The sequence below is a fragment of the Neocloeon triangulifer genome, unplaced genomic scaffold, assembly GCF_031216515.1.
Source record: "Neocloeon triangulifer isolate White Clay Creek 2 clone unplaced genomic scaffold, ASM3121651v1 ptg000014l, whole genome shotgun sequence".
In the NCBI taxonomy this organism is placed as follows: Eukaryota; Metazoa; Arthropoda; class Insecta; order Ephemeroptera; family Baetidae; genus Neocloeon; species Neocloeon triangulifer.
In genome coordinates, this window is record NW_026775556.1 from 12406394 (window position 1) to 12424868 (window position 18475).

Sequence of the window (18475 nt, forward strand, 5' to 3'; positions counted from 1 at the left end):
TAGCTTAACAGGTGCACGCTCTGTTTGTAACAACTGGTGCGTATGCAACCCGCAGGACAAATTTCTCTGTACCCAACCAGTCTCGCAGCCAATTACCCAACCCATAGCAGATGTATTTGGAGCTGCTATACAAGGAGTTTTTCAATCAATATCTCACCACCACTGCGCCGGACGAAAAAAGGCAGAAAATTACACGCGCCGCTCGCGGATGGCCGAAGGACCGCCTTTGGGTGCATCCAAAGGTACCGCTGCTGGCGGGTCCCCCTTCCCTTTCGGGCCTATTCACTCTCACTCTCTGTGGAGCCGAATGCCGCCCAGCTCAACTATATATAAAGGCGGGGGCATCTGCCAGAGCAATCACTTACTCTTTGGCAGTGCAAGTGCTCATTATTGCTCGTGCTTCAAGTGTGATCTAATTTGTGCTCAGAAATGGCTCTGCTTAAGGTAAGCCCCGGACCTGTGCGATTCGGACTTTGCCAGCCTGGATTTGTGGAGACTTTGACGCCCGATTCGCGCACTCTGGATTTTTGAGATTATTTTTCATTTAATATTTTTAAATTCCAGCCTGCAATTATTTTTTTTCCATTTTCTTCTTAACAACTTGAATTTTTTTTGTTATTTTTTAATATTTTAATTACATACTGAAAAGAGATATAAATCGATTAAGTGCAGTTGCAAAACAATGCAAGGCGACTTCCCACACTTGCAGAGTAGTGCACATTAGCACCTCGATTGTTCTCCTCTTTTGTCAATTAAGATTCTCGGTCCACTCTCACGCTCTTGCTCAAAATCCAATTAAAACCGACAAAGATCAAGTTAAAAGCAATCTTCGGCTTTTCAATGCAACAACTTTCAAAACGAAATCTAAAAGTCAAAGTCTCTAATCCTTCAATTACCATTAACGTGGCGTGCAAATCGTTGTCTTGCTAAACCTTAACCGTGTTCTCCTTTTTTTTTCGCAGGCTTCGATTGTGGCCCTGGCCATGGTGGCCGCCGTGGTGGCCGAACCTCCCGTTCCCGGACCCCAGAACGCTTACCTGCCACCCACCACCGGCGGATACAACTACAACAAGCCTTCACCCTCATTCCAACCCACTCGCCCTGCAACCTTCACTCCTCCCCCTCGTCCCCAGAACACATACACCCCTGCTCCCACTTTCACTCCCCCTAGGCCTGCTCCCAGCTATGGACCCCCAGTCCCCCCTGCAGCCAACAACCCTTACCCTGCTGCCATCAGGCCTCCCACAGACAACCATGACGTAAGTGCAAAACTTGTCTTACAGAATCAAATTAAATATATCTAGATTTTTAAAATCTTATCGTGCTTATGCTACAAAACCTTACATTAATCGCTATCTATAATATAATGGATGTGATTTAAAAATGAAGAAAGTCCTGAAGTAAATTTTTTCTTTGGTGAGCTAGTAAAAGTGACAGAATTTTTTTTAGAAGTAAATAAAAATTTAATTAATATATTTATCAAAATCCGAGCTTATGTCTATACTTTCTTTATCGGACAATGCCACTTTTTAACACCTACGGAATTTCACAGTCTGGTGCGTTCAAAAACACCTAACCTTCCATTATCTTTCTCTTCATGCGTCTTGCTTTTTCCTCATTAAGGATGCTGCTGCATTTTTACGAACGCAAATATTGTCCGTGCACACGCCGAGTGCCGCGAACACTTTGTGCATAATTATACACGCCGCGCTCACGCACAACATAGCCCAAGGGCAGGATTTTTCTTTCAATTAAATGCGCTTAAAGAGTTTTATATTACTGCACCTGATGTTACATTCTTGCTTTTTGTGCGTAACTTTGTAATATCGAGAAGTTGGTGTGAAATCGCAGCCTCACTCGTAGCCTGTAATTTTGAGATGCGGTAACCTTGCGGTGCCGTCGAGATGCTGCCGAGAAAAATGCCAAAGAAAGATGCATAGACGCGTAATTACTGCACGTTTACAGCTTCTTGGGAAATTTACGCACGTCGATCTGATAAATCCATTTGTTTTTATGACGCGCTCCTCAATGCCGATTTCTCGATTTGGAAATCTCCATTGCATTATTTTGTCTGCAAAAATGTTTTTGTATTTTCTTCTCCCTCCGTAGAATCGGAGAATTTTTGCAATGGAATTTTTTTTTTTATTTCTCTCGTCAAATTAAATTAAGCGCTGCTGCTCTCAGAAGTGTGTCACTGCATTTAAAATTAATTAGAGGCATAAAAATTCAGATGCAAGTGAATCGCAAAATGACTCTTAAATTATGCATCATTCTTTCTCCAGAGACCAGAACATTCATTTCCTCCTTGACCTTAGTGAAATTTTATAACAGATAACTTTGTGCACCTGACCCCTTTGTCCAAAAAAGTAGCCAGTGAGCGTAGACTCCTTCCTTTCTTAAAAAAATATTTTCTATCATCAATCCGGTAATTTCTCTTCTACCTATCCAGGCAAAATGCATAGCCAGGTCACAAACTTTGTAATTACTCTGCGTGCATAATTGCTAATTTCGCTAATTACGCTAATTGCTCTTTACTCGCAGGAAACCAAAATTCACTTAAACAAAAGCAACTTTAGAAGAAATAAATTATTGGAGATGATAATTTTATAATCATTTTGTTTTTTATTTAAATGAAATTAAATTTAATAAATTTTTAAAATATTGGAATTTTTATAAAAATTAATTTTCTGTTATTTTTCCAGCACGATCACCACGAGCCCGGCATGCCCTACGACTTCAACTACGCCGTGAAGGACGATTACTACGGCACTGACTTCTCGCACAACGCCGTTTCCGACGGAGACGTCGTCCGTGGCGAGTACCGCGTCCTGCTCCCCGACGGCCGCACCCAGATCGTCCGTTACACCGCCGACTGGAAGAACGGCTACAACGCTGAGGTCACCTACGAGGGCACCGCCAACTTCCCTGCACCCTCCAACAACGTCAACACCCAGTACGGCCCTCCCAGGACCGGATACTAAAGAGCCCTTTTAGTATTGCCAAGTCCAGTATTCCCGCACCAGCAACCACCACCCGCAACGCTCTTGGTCGAACACTTTTCTGAACCGGCTAAAATTCGATTTCTCTTTCACTTCTCCTTCTTGGAAAGTTAAAGTTTTTTTGTAAATATAGACTGTGAAAGACGCCTGGGTGCCAACTTTTGGATGAGATTTTTTTTGTACTTCTCTTCATTAATCTGGCGTCTTTCAAGTCGGTTGTCATCTTTTGCGAAAAGTGATTTTTATCAAAAGCGTCCGGGATTAAATCCGCACTTAAGGTCATTTTCGGATGCGCTTCTGCTTTTTGCGTGCGTTGCTGGTTGCATCACCTACTCCCAAGGTTACCATATTAATTTTAAGTGTCATGCTGACCCCTGCGATTGTGCTGAATATTTATTTATAAACGACTTTCTTATTTCCTGCACGTTCGGCTAAACTAATCAATGATTTTTTTATTGTCAAAATTTCAAATCTTCTCTGTACGCTTTTTGCAAAAAAATGTATAAAATGTCATGTGATGGGATTGATAGTTACCATTTTCAAAACCAATAAGTTACCAAGGCATGATGTGATTTCGTCTGGAAATTCGGGAGGATTCCATTGGCCAGAATTGAATATTTGTCGGATGCGTCCATAAATATTCAAGCTGTGCAAACACAATGGTTGCGCCTCTCCTTTTTTGTATGTGAATTGTATTACACTTGTAAGTGAATGTGTTTGTCGCAATAAACAAGTTTTTTACATGAAAACGAGAGAATTTTTTTACTTAAATAAACTAACTATATACCACTATATAAATTTTTTTTATTAAATAATGAAATTAAATTTATTTGTATATTATCTAATATTAGTAATTTTTGTTTTTATCTAGCAGAAAAGGTTTTTTTTAAATGTTATATTTTTAGCTATTTTCATTTCTAGTTAAAATCTTGAATAATCTTCCAAAACATTGGGCTGAATAAAAAATTGAAATTAAATATAAACTGATGAAATAAAGAACAATTAAATTAAAATTTCTTATCGCCTACTTATCATTTTGACTCTATATTAAGTATATTATAAATTGATTGTGTTGTTCTTTGAACTTGAAATTTGAATTCAGTTTATTTATTTTGCTTCGACCATTGAAACGTATTCTCTCATTTTTGTTTTCAACTGATTTTAAAACTTAAATAATTCAAACATTTCAAACACAAGAAGCGCATACTATGAGCGCTCTATCAAGTTTTGTTCTTTATAATCAGCGGCTAGTTGTAACTTTCCGTTCATGCACCTGAGTACAATGAGATTTGAGCGAGATTCCTGTTGCACATACAAGATGCACAAACGGCATTTAACCGGAGCACAGAGTTTCGTAATGCTTTTCGACCGCAACACACGGCCGTATCAAATCAGTGCGCGATGATGTTTTGCTCATCTTGCCTGCACACACATAATGCGCACATTCTTTTCTGGCCGTGTAGCGAAGAGAAGATTTGATCTTCACTTTCCCTTTGTTATATTGTCATGATCAGGCACTTTGACTCGAATTTGGATCACTCTCTGCAGTACGAATGCACCGCACGCCGACAAGGTCGCCGCAATTTATAGAAAAAATCCTATTATTATTACCACTGAGTGGAACTGACATAATAAAGGAAGGAATGATGAGCTAATGTTATTTATTTTTTATAATGAAAATATTATACGCTTACAAAAAAAAATAATAATAATAATACACCAGTAATGCACGTGGTTAGAAAAGTTACAGTTTTGCTGCTTAGTAAGTAAGTTACAATATTATATTTTTTTTTTCTCATTGATAACTTGATTTTTATTTTTTTTTCAACATGAAATGCTTGTAAATATATGCTCAATAAATTTAGTATTTAATGTAATTATATTCTTGTGGAATTTGATCATTTCTTTTAATTCTTTTACATAAAATTTGTAACCTTTTATCACAATAAATAAAAATTCCAGGATGTCCACGTACCCACAGTAAAACGAAAATGCGTCACTTTAGGTAATTAAAAAGTCCTCATTTCCCCTGGTAGGTATGGCGGTGGACACTTCTGTTTTTCGCTTTTCTTATCAATTGTTTGAAACATTACTTCCTCCTGTAGGGCAAAAGATCTTGCATTTAACTTCAAAAACTGGCACAACATTGATAATATAGCGTGTTGTGGAGGGGTCTTTTAAAAGCATTCGTGACCAAACGACGTTTAAACGCTCTTTTAACTTGCAGAAATATGCATAAGTCAACATTGATATCGTTCTCCTTGCTCTTAATTTCAATCAGCTCAGTTACCGCGGGGAGTAAATTCAAAATTTATATTTCATTCCAAATGATTTTTTTTCTGAATACTAGAGAGGCTTGTTTGTTACTTTGGATCTTGGGCTGTGTACCGAGAAGGAGCAAACGCTTTCAACATAAGTTCTATCCCTGTGAATCTCTGTACGCATGTAATCTACTCGTTCCTTGGTCTCTCCTTTGATGGAACTATAGAGGTTTTGGACACATATACTGATGAAGAGCTTGGTGATTTAATTTAATCAATAAGTTTTTTTTATCAAACTTTTGCTTCTGCACACAGAGGGTTTTAAAAAAGTACTGGCCCTCAAAACGTTAAATAAGAATTTGAAGGTGATGATTGCAGTCGGCGGTGGTTCATTTGATCCAGGAACATTTTCGTGGGTATGTAACAAAAAAATTATTTGGCTTAAAAATTACTGAGTCTTTGCAAAGATTGTGTCAGACAATGATACAATAAACACCACTGTGAATTCATTAGCAGAATTCTTGACCGTTTACCCTTTTGATGGTATTGACTTAGATTGGGAATTTCCAAGCAGCGATGAAGACAAAGTAACGCTTGTAATATATTTGCCAGTGCAAATTTTTAACCAAACATTGGTGACACGGCTAGGCCAACTTTGCTATTTTCGCAGCTGCTCTCAAGAAACGGTTGATAAAAATGAAACCCCGCCGAATTTTAACTGCGGCCGTCACTGCTGACCCGGAAACTGCGATTTTGGGCTACGATATGAAAAAATTGGTTAAGTGAGTTTAATTATGCTTTGCCTTTTATATATTAACCTTTTTATAAGATCGTTGGACTGGGTCCATGTTATGACTTACGATTACCACTATTACGATGACGGGGTCACTGGATACAATGCACCACTAAAAGGAGGAGTCAACGACACTTCCATAGTAATTTTAAATTTTTGCTTTTCTATTGAAACACCGCGAAAATTTTGCAGTACGCGTCGGTGGCTTATTGGAAGAAAAATGGTTTGCCTGGTGCAAAGCTGGTGCTCGGCATTCCTCTGTATGCAAAGACTTTTACCTTGGAAGATCCCACTCAACATGATTTGGGTGCATATGTCACCGGTCCTGGAACTGCAGGTCCAATCACACTAGAAGACGGGGCACTTGACTACATGGAGGTATAGTTTTTTAGAAATTTTTTTCAAAAGGAATTTTTACTTAAAATTTTGAAAGGTTTGCTATTTTTTGAAAAAAACTGGCTGGACATCTGTTAATAGCACATTCTACCAGTCAACTTATGCCTATAAAGGGGATCAGTGGATTTCCTATGAAAGCCTCGACAACTACATTGCTAAGGTGCATACCAAATACTTGTCAAAATTACCATAATAATGATTTTCTGTAGGTAAAATATGCAAAGACAATGGGTGGTGCCATGGTGTGGAACTTGGCAGGCGATGATTATGCTGGCCGATACTGCAATAATGGGAAATATCCGATTTTGACACTTTTGAAGAAATACATATAATTCCCCTTGATTTGGCAGTTGCTTTATAATTTCTGCCAATTAAATTTAACTTCAAATAAATAATATCATAAAAAGGTTTCACAAATATTTCCATTATCGCTGCTTTTTTTAGCTACACTCAATATAAGTTCAGAATTTTAACAATAAATCAACTAGGAAATTAAATGTTGAGGCGTTAGTTATTCTGTAATTTTTTATGATATATACTAAACAATATTTGACAATGTTAATTTTAGAGGAATAATAAGAGATTATAAAAAAATATGCTTCCATTCGGCAGACAAAGATAATTAGAGCGCCAGATCTAATCGCCACTTTTGGAAAGGTTAGTCATTGTTGTTACGCAATTCGCAAAATCCCTCTAAGACCTTCTGCGGCGATCCGACCTAAAACTGTAATCACAGAGCCATTATTGAGGGGAGTTGCGAAACACATTTCTTCTCATTGTTCAACAGTTCAAGCAAGATGATTTTTTTTCGGAGATGAAGGAGAACAGGTGCGCGTCTCTTATAATTACGACCTCAGGATGTTGCTCCACGCGGCTGGCTACTGTTTTTATTTTTTACCTACTCCGTTGGAGGATGCGCTGCACATATGCTAATATAACATCCTGCCATTCACCTAATAGTTGCTCTGACATCGTAATTGTTTTCACTGCGTTTGATGTGGCATTTATGCAAATTATAAATCACCTACGCTGTAAATTTAGATAAAACTCATAGCATTCAGAAAAGCGTGCAAACGAATAATTAAATATTTTCTTCCAAAAAAGGAAATCGTTAATCTCTTTAAATCCACTCTGTTCAAGCGTTAGGATTGTTTGCTTAGCTCAAACACGTGTGTTTGTTTACTTAAATGTTTTTCTCCTCATGTCTACGCGGATCCGTTTGCTTAATGTTGAGTGACTAATGTGTTGTTGGATCTTGTTTAATCTCTGCCAGTTGCTGAAGTGCTTTTTAGGTACTTTCACTAGTTTTTGCCGACTTTTTCGGCAAAATGCAAATAATTCTTGAAAAAAAATCTTTTGCAAAAATATATATCGTGAGATGATCAATGTGCATTAAAAATAGCAGACGAAGCCTAATATCACAACATACATAAAAAATCGATGCAGTATGAAACTGCAATCCATTTTTACAATGATTTTATAATAACCTTAATTCATTTAAACAAAGCCAGTTTGAAACACTTCAATATTTTTTTCCCTTTTTTTGATATCTAAAATTGTGAATTTGTTGTAAAAAATTACTTCAATTTTAGATGATTTATAAGTAATATGTAATAAATTCTTGCTTCACGGCAGTTTGTTGCCCGCACGTGAGAAAAGATCAGATGTGGCGGCGTGATTTGCTCAACCGCGGCGTCTAATTAAATGAGCCGCTTCTGATATGATGCACACAATCGACGCACTCACTTATATGCGGGTCTTGTGTGAGTTTGTCTCCCAACGTGTGAAAAGCGACACATACATTATTATTTTTTTTGAAAAGAGTCGTCGCCGCGCTCGTTACATCACACTCGGCAGTGTGCAAATAAAAATAACAACAACGTTCTTCTTGCAGCACCAAGAGTAGATATAGGCGCTGAATAAATTTTCACACCACTTTCCTCTGGTTGTCGCGTAATGATGCCATCTCCAATCCTTCCTTAACTCCTTTTTTCACTCGTAAAATTCCGTGTTACCTCAGCGAATTGAGTGAACCGTTCGTGTCTCGTGCAGCAGCATTCTTTCAATTCTCTCGCCCAGAGGTTAAAAGAGCATCACCGGCAATTCGGCGTTCGATTTCTCGATTAGACTCTCGTGGCGTACTTACGGAGAGATGCAACGTGCCTGACTTTTTGTGATGCAAACTCTCTCATTGTGCTAATTAACCTAAAGGCATAAAACAGTTGGCTTACTAAAGGGAGTAAAAGGGTCAAAACAGTGTCATTAATTTTTTTTTTTAACTAACGGTATAGACAAAATCACCATCAAAAATACAATAGTGACAAAAGAAAACATGAATATTTTTTCTCGGAAGTCAAAGCAGAATTTCAGTGTTGCCCTAAAGAATGTTACACAATTTTTTTGCACAAAGTAAAGCAGCCTCTGTTAACCTGTGAGTCGCAGGAGAAATTTATTGCAACCTGTCCTCATGAGGAAGTGTCGGCATTTTCCCATTCAGCACCATAATTCAAAACCATAATGAGCTTCTTGATAAATTACTTTGCGATTCTTGCCAGACGAGCGCGAGAAATTCATTTAAACCGACATCTTGTAGCTTCCAGGCTGGAATAATAAACTTTGAATCGAAGTTAAGTGAGAAACCTATGGAAATAAATTCAATTGCAAATCGAAAGCATTGTTCGAGCAGCAGACCAAAGCAGATCCCACGCAGGCAAGCATTGCGGGTTGGTTGGCTCCTTTCTGAATTAAAATATTTTATGGAATTATTCATAAGGACCGATTTTCCCAGGAGTAACAATAAGCCACAAAAGTATCCTCCGTTGAATCGCGCAATTTTGAATAATTGGTGCAATATAATCGCAATACATACATTGTTACGAAATTCAGAGGCAGTCGATGATGGTATTGGATAACTTTGCAATAAAGATTTGCGGGTCGGAAGAGAAATTTTGGAGGCATTAGATTAAACATAATTACTCTATACCAAGAAAAGGATATGCGCGCAATAAAAAAAGGCAATTACTATTGTAATGAGGAAAAGTAAATGAAAACAATGAAGCATTTCCTGCAATAAGAGGTGTTAAATGAAAAAGAAATTCACATTGACGTGCGATATGAATGTTAATCAAATAAGGAAAAGGAATTTCTTCTGGACGCTCTACGAGAAGAGGCTATATTAAATTTATTCAGCGTTTTCAACAGAAAATTCGCACCTCTCGCGAATAATTCAAATGCAAATCGCCTCATACAATTGACGCGCACTGCTTCAATGGCGCGAAAATTTCTCTCTGTTCTCGCAGCATACAGAGAGTGTTTATTATTTGATATACACTTGCAAAATCGCAGTTTTAATAACGCGCCAGCGGTGATACGAAATATGTAATGCACACACACACATGCGACTCCTCTCTCACATTTAATGCAAATGAAGTTCCCAAGCATCAACGATTTGCACTCTATAGAGCACGTACAATGAGATTACTGCGTTGCGAAAGTGTTTGCAGTTAGGCGCAAATAGCACCACGTTCACTATGCACAATCTGCTGAAATTTGGCAAAATTTATTCATAATTGTTTTGGGCGGTCCCTTCATTGTTATAAAACCAGACGCAAGGTCGTCAGATTTTAGATTGAAATTTCAAAATGGCCCAGTTTAATGCGTTAATGTCAAAATCTTTTGTTCGTGGAAGGACAGGATGCGTGCAATAGTTTTTTTTTTTTTTTTTGTGCCGGGAATAAGGCGGCATCCTATTTTCATTGGAAAAGTATTAAGTAATTGAAAACAATAGTATCGCTATAGTTATTTTTAAAAAAGCAAAAAATGTTTATAGCATCAGCTAGAGAGATTAAATTTGTTAAGAAATCAATTATATTTTAAAAGTTTGAGATTTTCACAGCCATGAAATTAAAAATTATGGATTTGAAATTTGTAACCAAATTTCAGCAAATTATGAAAATTCAAATGCAAAATTAAAGTGATCTGGAACAATTAAAACATAACAAACTGTTTAAAATAGCACAAAAAAACTTAATTATGCCCTGCGAGAGCGCTTGCTGCCGGCGTGCTTGCGCCGCTTGTGGCTGCGTTTGTAGAGGAGGTGTTGCTCAAACGCCAATTGCGCCGGTTCGATGTCGGTGGTGGCCTTTGCCAGGTGACCAGGAATCACCTCACTTACCGCCGATTCGCCGTAAAACCTCTTCTTAACGACAGGATAAGCGGCGGCACCTCCGAAAGGTGACGGGGTCACGTGGGTCACGTCCTGCTCGGGCAGCAGGTGGTATGCCTGCTGTTGGTGGTAGGCAGCCGTCGGCACGACGTCGGCCACCTCGTCGGTCGGCTCGTAGGTGACGTCGGCGTGGTAGCCACCGTTGTCGGCCGTGTAGCGAACGACCTGGGTGCGGCCATCGGGCAGTTTGACCCGGTACTCGCCCTGGGTCGCGTGGCCGTTGTGAGCCTGCGAGTGCGAGAAGTCATCGCCACTCAGGTCATCAACCACGGCGTATGCGAATGAGTATGGTTTCTGCAGACAAAAAATTAAATTTTTTGAAATTTCATTTAAATAAAAAAGAAATGTTTATAACAAAATGATAGAAAGAAAATTAAAACCAATTAAACAAAATATTTATCACACATTTAATAATGACAAATAGTGATAGGCAAGATCCTCAATTTTTTCTTTCATTTTACGTTCAAAAATTCGCTGCGAATGTCACTTCTTAAAAAAATGATTTGCCCGCGCTTTTATAACAACATTCGTTTAATAACCAACTTTTAATATTCTTGCAAATTTACAGGAAACTGATGCAGCTTTCTGAAATCAGGAAACCCAGGTGTATTCAAAACGCTCGTGGGTAAATTTTGTAAAAAAAAAAGTGTCGCACTATTACGAGAAAATTTCTTTGCGCGGAGAAAAATTGTTGCATAAAGCGGCAATTTCGTCTCGCGCGTAATAAGGCGGCTCGCTGACGCTGAGTGCTTCCTTGTGACAATTAAGTAATTTGGTCTTTAAGCTTTTTGCATATATTCACATAGTCACTCGCCGCTCTTTTGCCCAAACTTTCATTTTCGAGCAAAAACTCGGTGCTGATGGACAACGCAAACACGAGTCGCTCTCGCGCCAGGCAGAAGATTAGCCTTTTTAAAGATCAAAATCAGCAACACGCCGGAATGCGTTCAGCGCGAGCACAATTAAGTTTCCACTCTTTCTTTTTAACACCGACCTGTCGCTGCCACGCTTTTGTTGCAAGTCCCGACTGCTCGGGTAGGAAATTTCCAAGCGAAAAATTATGATGAATGTATGCTAATGGTTTATAAGGCTGTGAAAAGTTTATACTCTATTTAAATGCTCTTCATTATCTTAATTTACTGCGGTGTGAACAGCTAGCTAATTAACGTGGTGGGTCACTTTGCTGTAATAGAGAGGTTTTATTCTCTGCAATAAATGCGTTTGTTCGAAAACGAGAGTTGGACTCTAATTCAAGATTCATCGCCTCTGCTCGGGAAAAAGGAAATTTTGCATAATAATTAAAGGGTGAAATTTATAATTTCTGCAGGCAAAGTGAAATGGTTGAAAAAGATTTATTTATGCATGGATGCATTTTTCCATGGTTTTAAAAATAATAACTTTTTCTGTGTTATATGAAAAATATCTTTGCTACTCTTTGGTTTTAAAATGCATTATGTCATTTTTAAAATTTCTAAAACTGCGAAATTTTATTTTATTTTATCTTTTTTAGCATAAAACAATGGTATTAAAAAAAATTTAATGAAAACTCGCGTCAATCAAACTATATAGGAAGTCAATCGCTTGGTTTTTAAATTTGATTCACTATATATTTATTCACACGAGTTTGATCACAGCAGTGGCACGATTATCGATTAATTTCAAAAGAACGCAGACATTAATTAAGATACTTTCTAAAATCGGCAGCCTAAAGCTGCGCCTACGTCTCAAATAAATATTGCACCTCAAAATATTTGTAAATTTATAAATCGAAATATAATTTACAACTAAAATTCAGTGTGCAGTTGAAGCATCTGTGTTTAAAAATAGGACTGCTTCTTACCTTTGAAAAGTGATCGGAACGGTGGTGCGTCGATTTGCTTGTGTAGAGGCCATTCCCGTGCTGGGTCACCTGCGTGAAGTGCCTGACGGGGCTTTCAGAAGTGCCACTGTATTGCTCGTGTTGATAGGTGTGTCCATGTCCGTGATCGTAGTTGGCGGTCGGTGACACGTACGGCCCGACAGATGTGTCAAATTCTTGGTGCCTGTGCGCTTCGGCTATGTAGGCCTGGACGTTGGCCTCGTAAGCAAGCTGCTGGTCCAAGGAGGCGTACTGTCTGAATTCTTGATCCTTGTAGGCAGGCTGTCTCCGCTGTGTCTGAATATATAAAACAAATTTAAAATAAAAAGCGGAATTAAGCAGACACAAGTCTTCATTAAACAATTACAATAACTTATAAAAAATTATAAAAAAATCAAGTTTAATTTTTAATTGCTGTAAGGAATAGAAAGTTGAAGAAAATAAACATATTTGATAATTATAATATATAGAAAATAAAATTAATCATTTTGCTGTTTTTTGAGACAAGAAACATGATTATATTTTTTACAAATCATTGAAAATTTTGTTTAAAAATTATTTCTTGAATTACAGTAGTGTGCACTTGTCTTACATAGTGGGCATATATATCTGACGGAGCTGGAATATTCAGCTGGTGCAATGTGCCTTCCTTAGATCGGTGTACATCAGTTATTGGATGAGGGTTGAAATTTCTGGGTTGCAAAAAACGCTCCGGAACGGGAGTTTCGATCGCAAAACTTGGTGTTGCAAGTGCTATAAAAGCGATGAACTGAAAAATGACGCAATAAAATTTGTTATCTCTGTGCAAAGTTAGTGTGTAAAAAGGTTTAATAGCAACTGACGAGCTGCAAAATTATTATATTTTAATGAATAAATGCTAATGGTATTCAGTGGTTTTTGTAAGCGCCAATTTCTTTTATTACTAACTCGCTAAAACTGCTAAAGGATTGTAGTGATTCAAATATAATTATAATGATTTTATGTTGCTGATTATTAAGACATTGACAATTTAGATCATCACTGGCAAAAAAATAATGATAATAATTTTCTGTCATTTATAAAAATACCTTCAAAGCGAAACGAATCCAGCCCATGCTTGCGTTGTCTTGAAATCAACTGCACTGAACTAAAAAAATGAACTGAATAAGCTAATTTGGAGCGTGATGAAAATTCTTATAGCACACTCCCGTCTGCGACACCCCCACTAGCGGGCTAATTAAAAGAGAATAATGTAAATTCTCTTATCAAGCATGTAAAAATTCTCACAGTTCCTCCGTTTCGTTACAGCGTGGAAATCCAAGCGGGCCCATTGTTGTGCACAATCTATGGGTTCAGTTTATTATAATTATTACGACGGCTCTTGCATTCGCGGCGCTCACTCTGCCTTCAGCCGCGGCGGCAGAGAAAATATAATGACTACTACGAGCAAATACTGAGTAGTGTACGAACGCAAATCTATATTACTATCGGTTATTGGTGTCACATAGACATATTTATTTGTGTTGTTTACTAAACGCTTCATTGCATTATTTATTTTCAAGAAGAAATTTATTAGGATTACTTGAGGTTTGAATTAAAAATTCCACAAATAGATTATGTATGTTTAAATTTAAACCAAAATTTCTCTTTGCAAATAATTAGTTGTCCGTTTATCTTCATACTTTAAAATATAAAATTGTAAATCAAAATATATAATATATTTGGTGATTTGAATTTAAAATCGGCTTTTCCTAGATGGGTTTTTGTGAGTTGTTTATTGTTTCAGAAAAAAATCGATGAAAAGCCGATTTTACATTCAAATCACCATGAATCAACCCTCGATCTTGAAATTCTACCACAAAAATATAATATATAAATGAATAAAATTTGAAATTGCTCCCGTTATATGATTAATAATAATTGCAAAGTATTCAATTCAGCTTCTTGTCATTATCGAGTCAAAGGTTTATTCTGGTATTTTAAAACAAAAAAGACATCTTTTTTAAACAAATACCTTCCACCTATATTAAATTCACTTTGTAACGTGCCAAGAAAACTCAAAAATATCGGCGCCTCAGCTGCTCAGCAGAAATTCTTTGACGAGCGTTGAGACTTAAACAAGTCTTGTCCCATAAGACTGACAACGTGAGGCGCGCATAATTGCTTTTCAAAATGAGTAGCCACTCGAGGCACTCGATTCGCGGAAGAGCAGCGCAGGGTATTGACTAAAAATCATCACTTCTTTCTTTGCACATCTCAGTTACATAAATAAGTCGACTCATTAGCATTTTTTATTTGTCATCTCTCCTCATGGAAGAAAGTGTGAGACAATTATTATCGGTGGTGCTTTCCGCATAATTTATTCATGTGTGAATAATCTTCAGAGTTCACGACCCCAGCGCGCTCAGTCAGACAAAAAGTTGTCGCTTCTTGTTAGGCAGACAACCGCCGCCGACCGGTTGTGCATTCAATTTAGCATAAAACAAGGAATTTATTTCATTATATCATTACTGCCTATTCCATAAACGGCCAGCGTGATTTTTTATGCGAATCCTACACTGCCCGACGCGGTTTGCATATATTTTCCTTTGGTGACACAGTTGCGCAAAAAGGTGGAAAAGATCAAAGCCTTTACATCTGAATAATTAAAGTTCCATTAATTTTTTTATTTCATGTCCTGCAGCCTTTAGGACAAGAATTAATATCATTTCAAGTAGCAACAGTACAATAGCAAAACTTTTAAAATAATCATTCCATAGAGAGAAATGTACATTATATCCGGGCGCACCACACACATGCAACATGCATGAAAAAAAATTAAAATTTGTACACCAACAGAAAAAAGTCTTTTGACACACTACTGCAACTTTGATCTCTTTCTCTTGATTGCATCTTCAATGGCCTTAAGTTGTGTCAGTAGCTCTTCACGTCTTGAGCTGGTTGGCTTCAATGCCTGCTTAAAAAGATAAGCCATTAACAAAATTGAAATAAACAAAAATTTAACAATAATGAGATCCCACCTTATTGGCATCACTTTCACAAGTATCAATAGATCTCTTTCGAGTTGGAGGTTCAGTTGCAAATGGAGCAGGAGGATCGGATTCAATTAGAGCTGGAGCAGCTATTGCCTCTGTTGGCTTAAGTTTTAATTTGATTTGCTGCTTCTGTCCTGACATCCGCAAGGCGTCCATAGCAGATATTTTTACTATATTAGCGAGCGCCTCCCTACCATCAATTACTATCTTCTTTTTAGCTTTCCCTGAATCATAGCAAGATTCATTAAAACATTCATAGAAAAAAATCGGTTTTAGTACCTTTATTCTTACTTTCACCCTCACTATCACTTGAGGACGAACTTGACGAGGAAGACGACGAAGAACTTGATGAACTACTATCTGAGTCACTGTCCGATTCATCTTTCTTTTTACCACTTGCCTTCTTTCTAGCTCTATGAATAAACCAAATACAAAGTTATTGAAATTCACATGGATTGCATACAAAGTAACCCACTTGTGAGCCCGCTTGGCTTTTTTCAAAGTGTTGCCAGGTAACGTCCTTGTGGGAGGTTGCTGAATTCCAAAGGGGTTAATTGTCAGTTTTTTGGTCTCCTTCGCAGCATCACCGATTTTGCTTATCAACTTTTCTTCATCAATCTCAGGTGCTGGAGGATTTTGGAAAGATGGATTGTAGTCTAACGGCCTCTTAGGTTCCTGTTTTACAGGTTCTGGTTTCACAGGCTCCAATTTTGGGGGTTGAGCAATTTCAGTTTTAATGGGCTGCTCTTTGGTTGGAAGCTTCACAGCTGCCTCTTTTGTGGCTGGCCGGTTCATCATGCCTTTGCCATAAAGCTCTTCTTTTCTTGCAATTGGACTAAGCCTTGATCGAGATTTTGATTTCGAACGAGACCGACTTCTGCTTCTACTTGAATATGAGGAATACGAACTCCTAGAGCTGCGACTGCTGCTACTATAGCTTCTACTCCTACTGCAAAAAGAAATCCATAAATTTTTAAAGTTCAGCTGCTGCAATTTATTTACCTTGATGAACTATAAGAAGAGCCTGAGGAATATGACACTCGTCTAGACTTTCTCGTTGGTGATCGTTTTCGCATCCACGGGTCAGACCATTCATCACCCCTACCTGGCTTGGCACTATTCCTATAAGTTTCATTTATTGTCTTAGATATGACATATATTATGTGGTTACATGTAAACAAACCTATTTCTTTCATTCCAATATTCACCACCTCCTTGGCCTCTTCCTTTGAATCCTTGATTATTATAATCATTTCGATAATTAGGAGGGCCACCACCACCACCTCCCCTTCCATTGAAATTTCTTGGACCTTGATATGGCATGCGCCTCTGCATAGGCGGTCTTTCCATTTGGGTGTTGTAGTTTATTCTTCTGTAAGTTAAATAATAAATAAACAATTATAAATAATTAATAATTTAGTCTTCCTACTCAAGCGGATAGTTGTTTTCATCATCCAAATCGCTTTTCGAGAAAAGCGGGCTGGCCGGCCTGGTGTACAAAACATCATCCTTGAGAATATCATCTTCTCCCAAACTAAGGTTCATTTTTTTGTCCTCAAAATCAATATCAGTCTCTTTCCTTTGCTTGGCTTGCCTCATCATCTGTGAATATATAAAATTATATATATTTTTTCCTTTTCAGTTATGGGCATTTTGCTAAACCTCTTTTGCATGCCGCAAACCCCGCTCCCAAGCAGTCTCTTGCTTCGGCCCCGCAGGCTCTGGTCTAGGTGCCATGACGGGCGGTGGTCTCATGCGCATCGGATGGATATTTTCGTTATTGTATACTACTGGGTGTTTCATAGGTTCAAACATACGGTAGTTTCCCTTATCATTAAAGCCAGCATGGATAAACCTGATAAAATAATCATTAACCCAAATTCAAGTTTTAAACAGAAAATATTACTTGCAGTTCATCCCCCAACTGCAGAAACCTCTGCTGAAAAACCGGCACGGAATTCTAGGTCTGTTGTTTTGGGGGACTTCCACAGGTTCCTCTCCGTCAGAACACTCTCCTTCTTCCCTGTCATCACCAACTTTGGCATCCGATGTTTTCTCTGCGTGATCATTGTCGTCACTGTCTGATATCTGAAGATAAAAATCCTCTTTTAAAAAACTTTCATTTGAAATTTTTCCTTGGTCACCTCTCCTTCACTTTCGCTCGCACTTCCACTTTCGTTTTCTTTGCTTTTTTCAGGATCTCCTTGCCCAACCTCACAGGTCACTTCCTGATCATCTTCTTGCAACAATTCTTCATCTTCTTTGACTTCTTCAGGCTTCTCTTGACCAGCATTGACTTCCCTATTAGCCTCGTCCTCCTCCTCATCTAAGACTTCTTTTTCATCTTTGGCATCCTCTTCAAAATCAAGTTCGTTGTCTGATATTCCTTGATTATCCTCCTCAGTTTCCATTTTTAATTTCTAAAAAATAAAAAATGTTTAGATTACAGTTTCAAACACATTATTGAAAATCGTATCTAAAAGTTTCTCGTGCGTGTTTTCTCATTTTTGTATTTCAAAATATTTTTATATGGGGGTTTTTAATTACATTAAAAACTCATTGAGTTGAGGAAAATAAAAAGAAACTGTTATCCACTTAGTGACACGCAAGCGTCGTCAAGAAAATGTTTACTAAAATGTTTTAATAAGCCGCAGTGCGCGTTGTCACGATCAAGGCTGCAGAGGTTGTACAACAGTTTTGCCCTCAGGCCCACCAAATGACTGGGAATATGAGCACATTGGCCGTGATTTTACTCGCACTGGACCTTGCAGGTTTGGAATTTAACAAGCTTACTTAGATAAATTTCCTTAAACGCCTAAAAAATGATAATTTTCGACAGGGAAAAGTGTCAACAAACAATCGATAAGAGAATGTAACCGGAATCCGACAAAAAGAGGCGTAACCTGACCTGAGCAAAATCAAGGAGGGC

General features: G+C 37.9%; 4 protein-coding genes across 5 annotated transcripts; 2 read left to right on the forward strand and 2 right to left on the reverse strand.

Moving 5' to 3' along the window:
* The first annotated feature begins 287 nt into the window (after positions 1–287).
* Positions 288–3748, forward strand: LOC132199634 (cuticle protein 19-like). Its single transcript, XM_059624507.1, has 3 exons — positions 288–444; positions 963–1259; positions 2703–3748. The coding sequence occupies exons 1-3, from the start codon at positions 430–432 to the stop codon at positions 2979–2981; spliced, it is 591 nt and encodes a 196-aa protein (XP_059480490.1). The 5' UTR covers positions 288–429; the 3' UTR covers positions 2982–3748.
* Positions 3749–5196: 1448 nt separating this feature from the next.
* On the forward strand, positions 5197–6854 carry LOC132200845 (acidic mammalian chitinase-like). The gene is made up of 9 exons (XM_059626588.1): positions 5197–5297; positions 5350–5520; positions 5576–5676; positions 5728–5847; positions 5909–6042; positions 6090–6195; positions 6246–6431; positions 6487–6609; positions 6659–6854. The coding sequence occupies exons 1-9, from the start codon at positions 5231–5233 to the stop codon at positions 6779–6781; spliced, it is 1131 nt and encodes a 376-aa protein (XP_059482571.1). The 5' UTR covers positions 5197–5230; the 3' UTR covers positions 6782–6854.
* A 2648-nt stretch (positions 6855–9502) lies between these two features.
* LOC132200633 (uncharacterized) lies at positions 9503–13664 on the reverse strand. The gene is made up of 4 exons (XM_059626251.1): positions 13600–13664; positions 13125–13301; positions 12515–12829; positions 9503–10968 (listed from the first exon to the last, which is right to left on the reverse strand). Exons 1-4 carry the CDS (start codon positions 13624–13626, stop codon positions 10480–10482), a joined length of 1008 nt encoding a protein of 335 aa, XP_059482234.1. The 5' UTR covers positions 13627–13664; the 3' UTR covers positions 9503–10479.
* A 1483-nt stretch (positions 13665–15147) lies between these two features.
* Positions 15148–18450, reverse strand: LOC132199272 (zinc finger CCCH domain-containing protein 18-like). 2 transcript variants are annotated; one of them, XM_059623868.1, is made up of 11 exons: positions 18340–18450; positions 17691–17966; positions 17453–17634; positions 17209–17401; positions 16976–17148; positions 16730–16918; positions 16549–16668; positions 16022–16492; positions 15826–15959; positions 15532–15770; positions 15148–15464 (listed from the first exon to the last, which is right to left on the reverse strand). In XM_059623868.1, exons 2-11 carry the CDS (start codon positions 17955–17957, stop codon positions 15369–15371), a joined length of 2064 nt encoding a protein of 687 aa, XP_059479851.1. In that variant the 5' UTR covers positions 17958–17966; positions 18340–18450; the 3' UTR covers positions 15148–15368. The 2 variants fall into 2 exon arrangements, with proteins under 2 accessions (XP_059479851.1, XP_059479850.1); XM_059623867.1 differs by having other exon boundaries at positions 16022–16495.
* Positions 18451–18475: the final 25 nt, after the last annotated feature.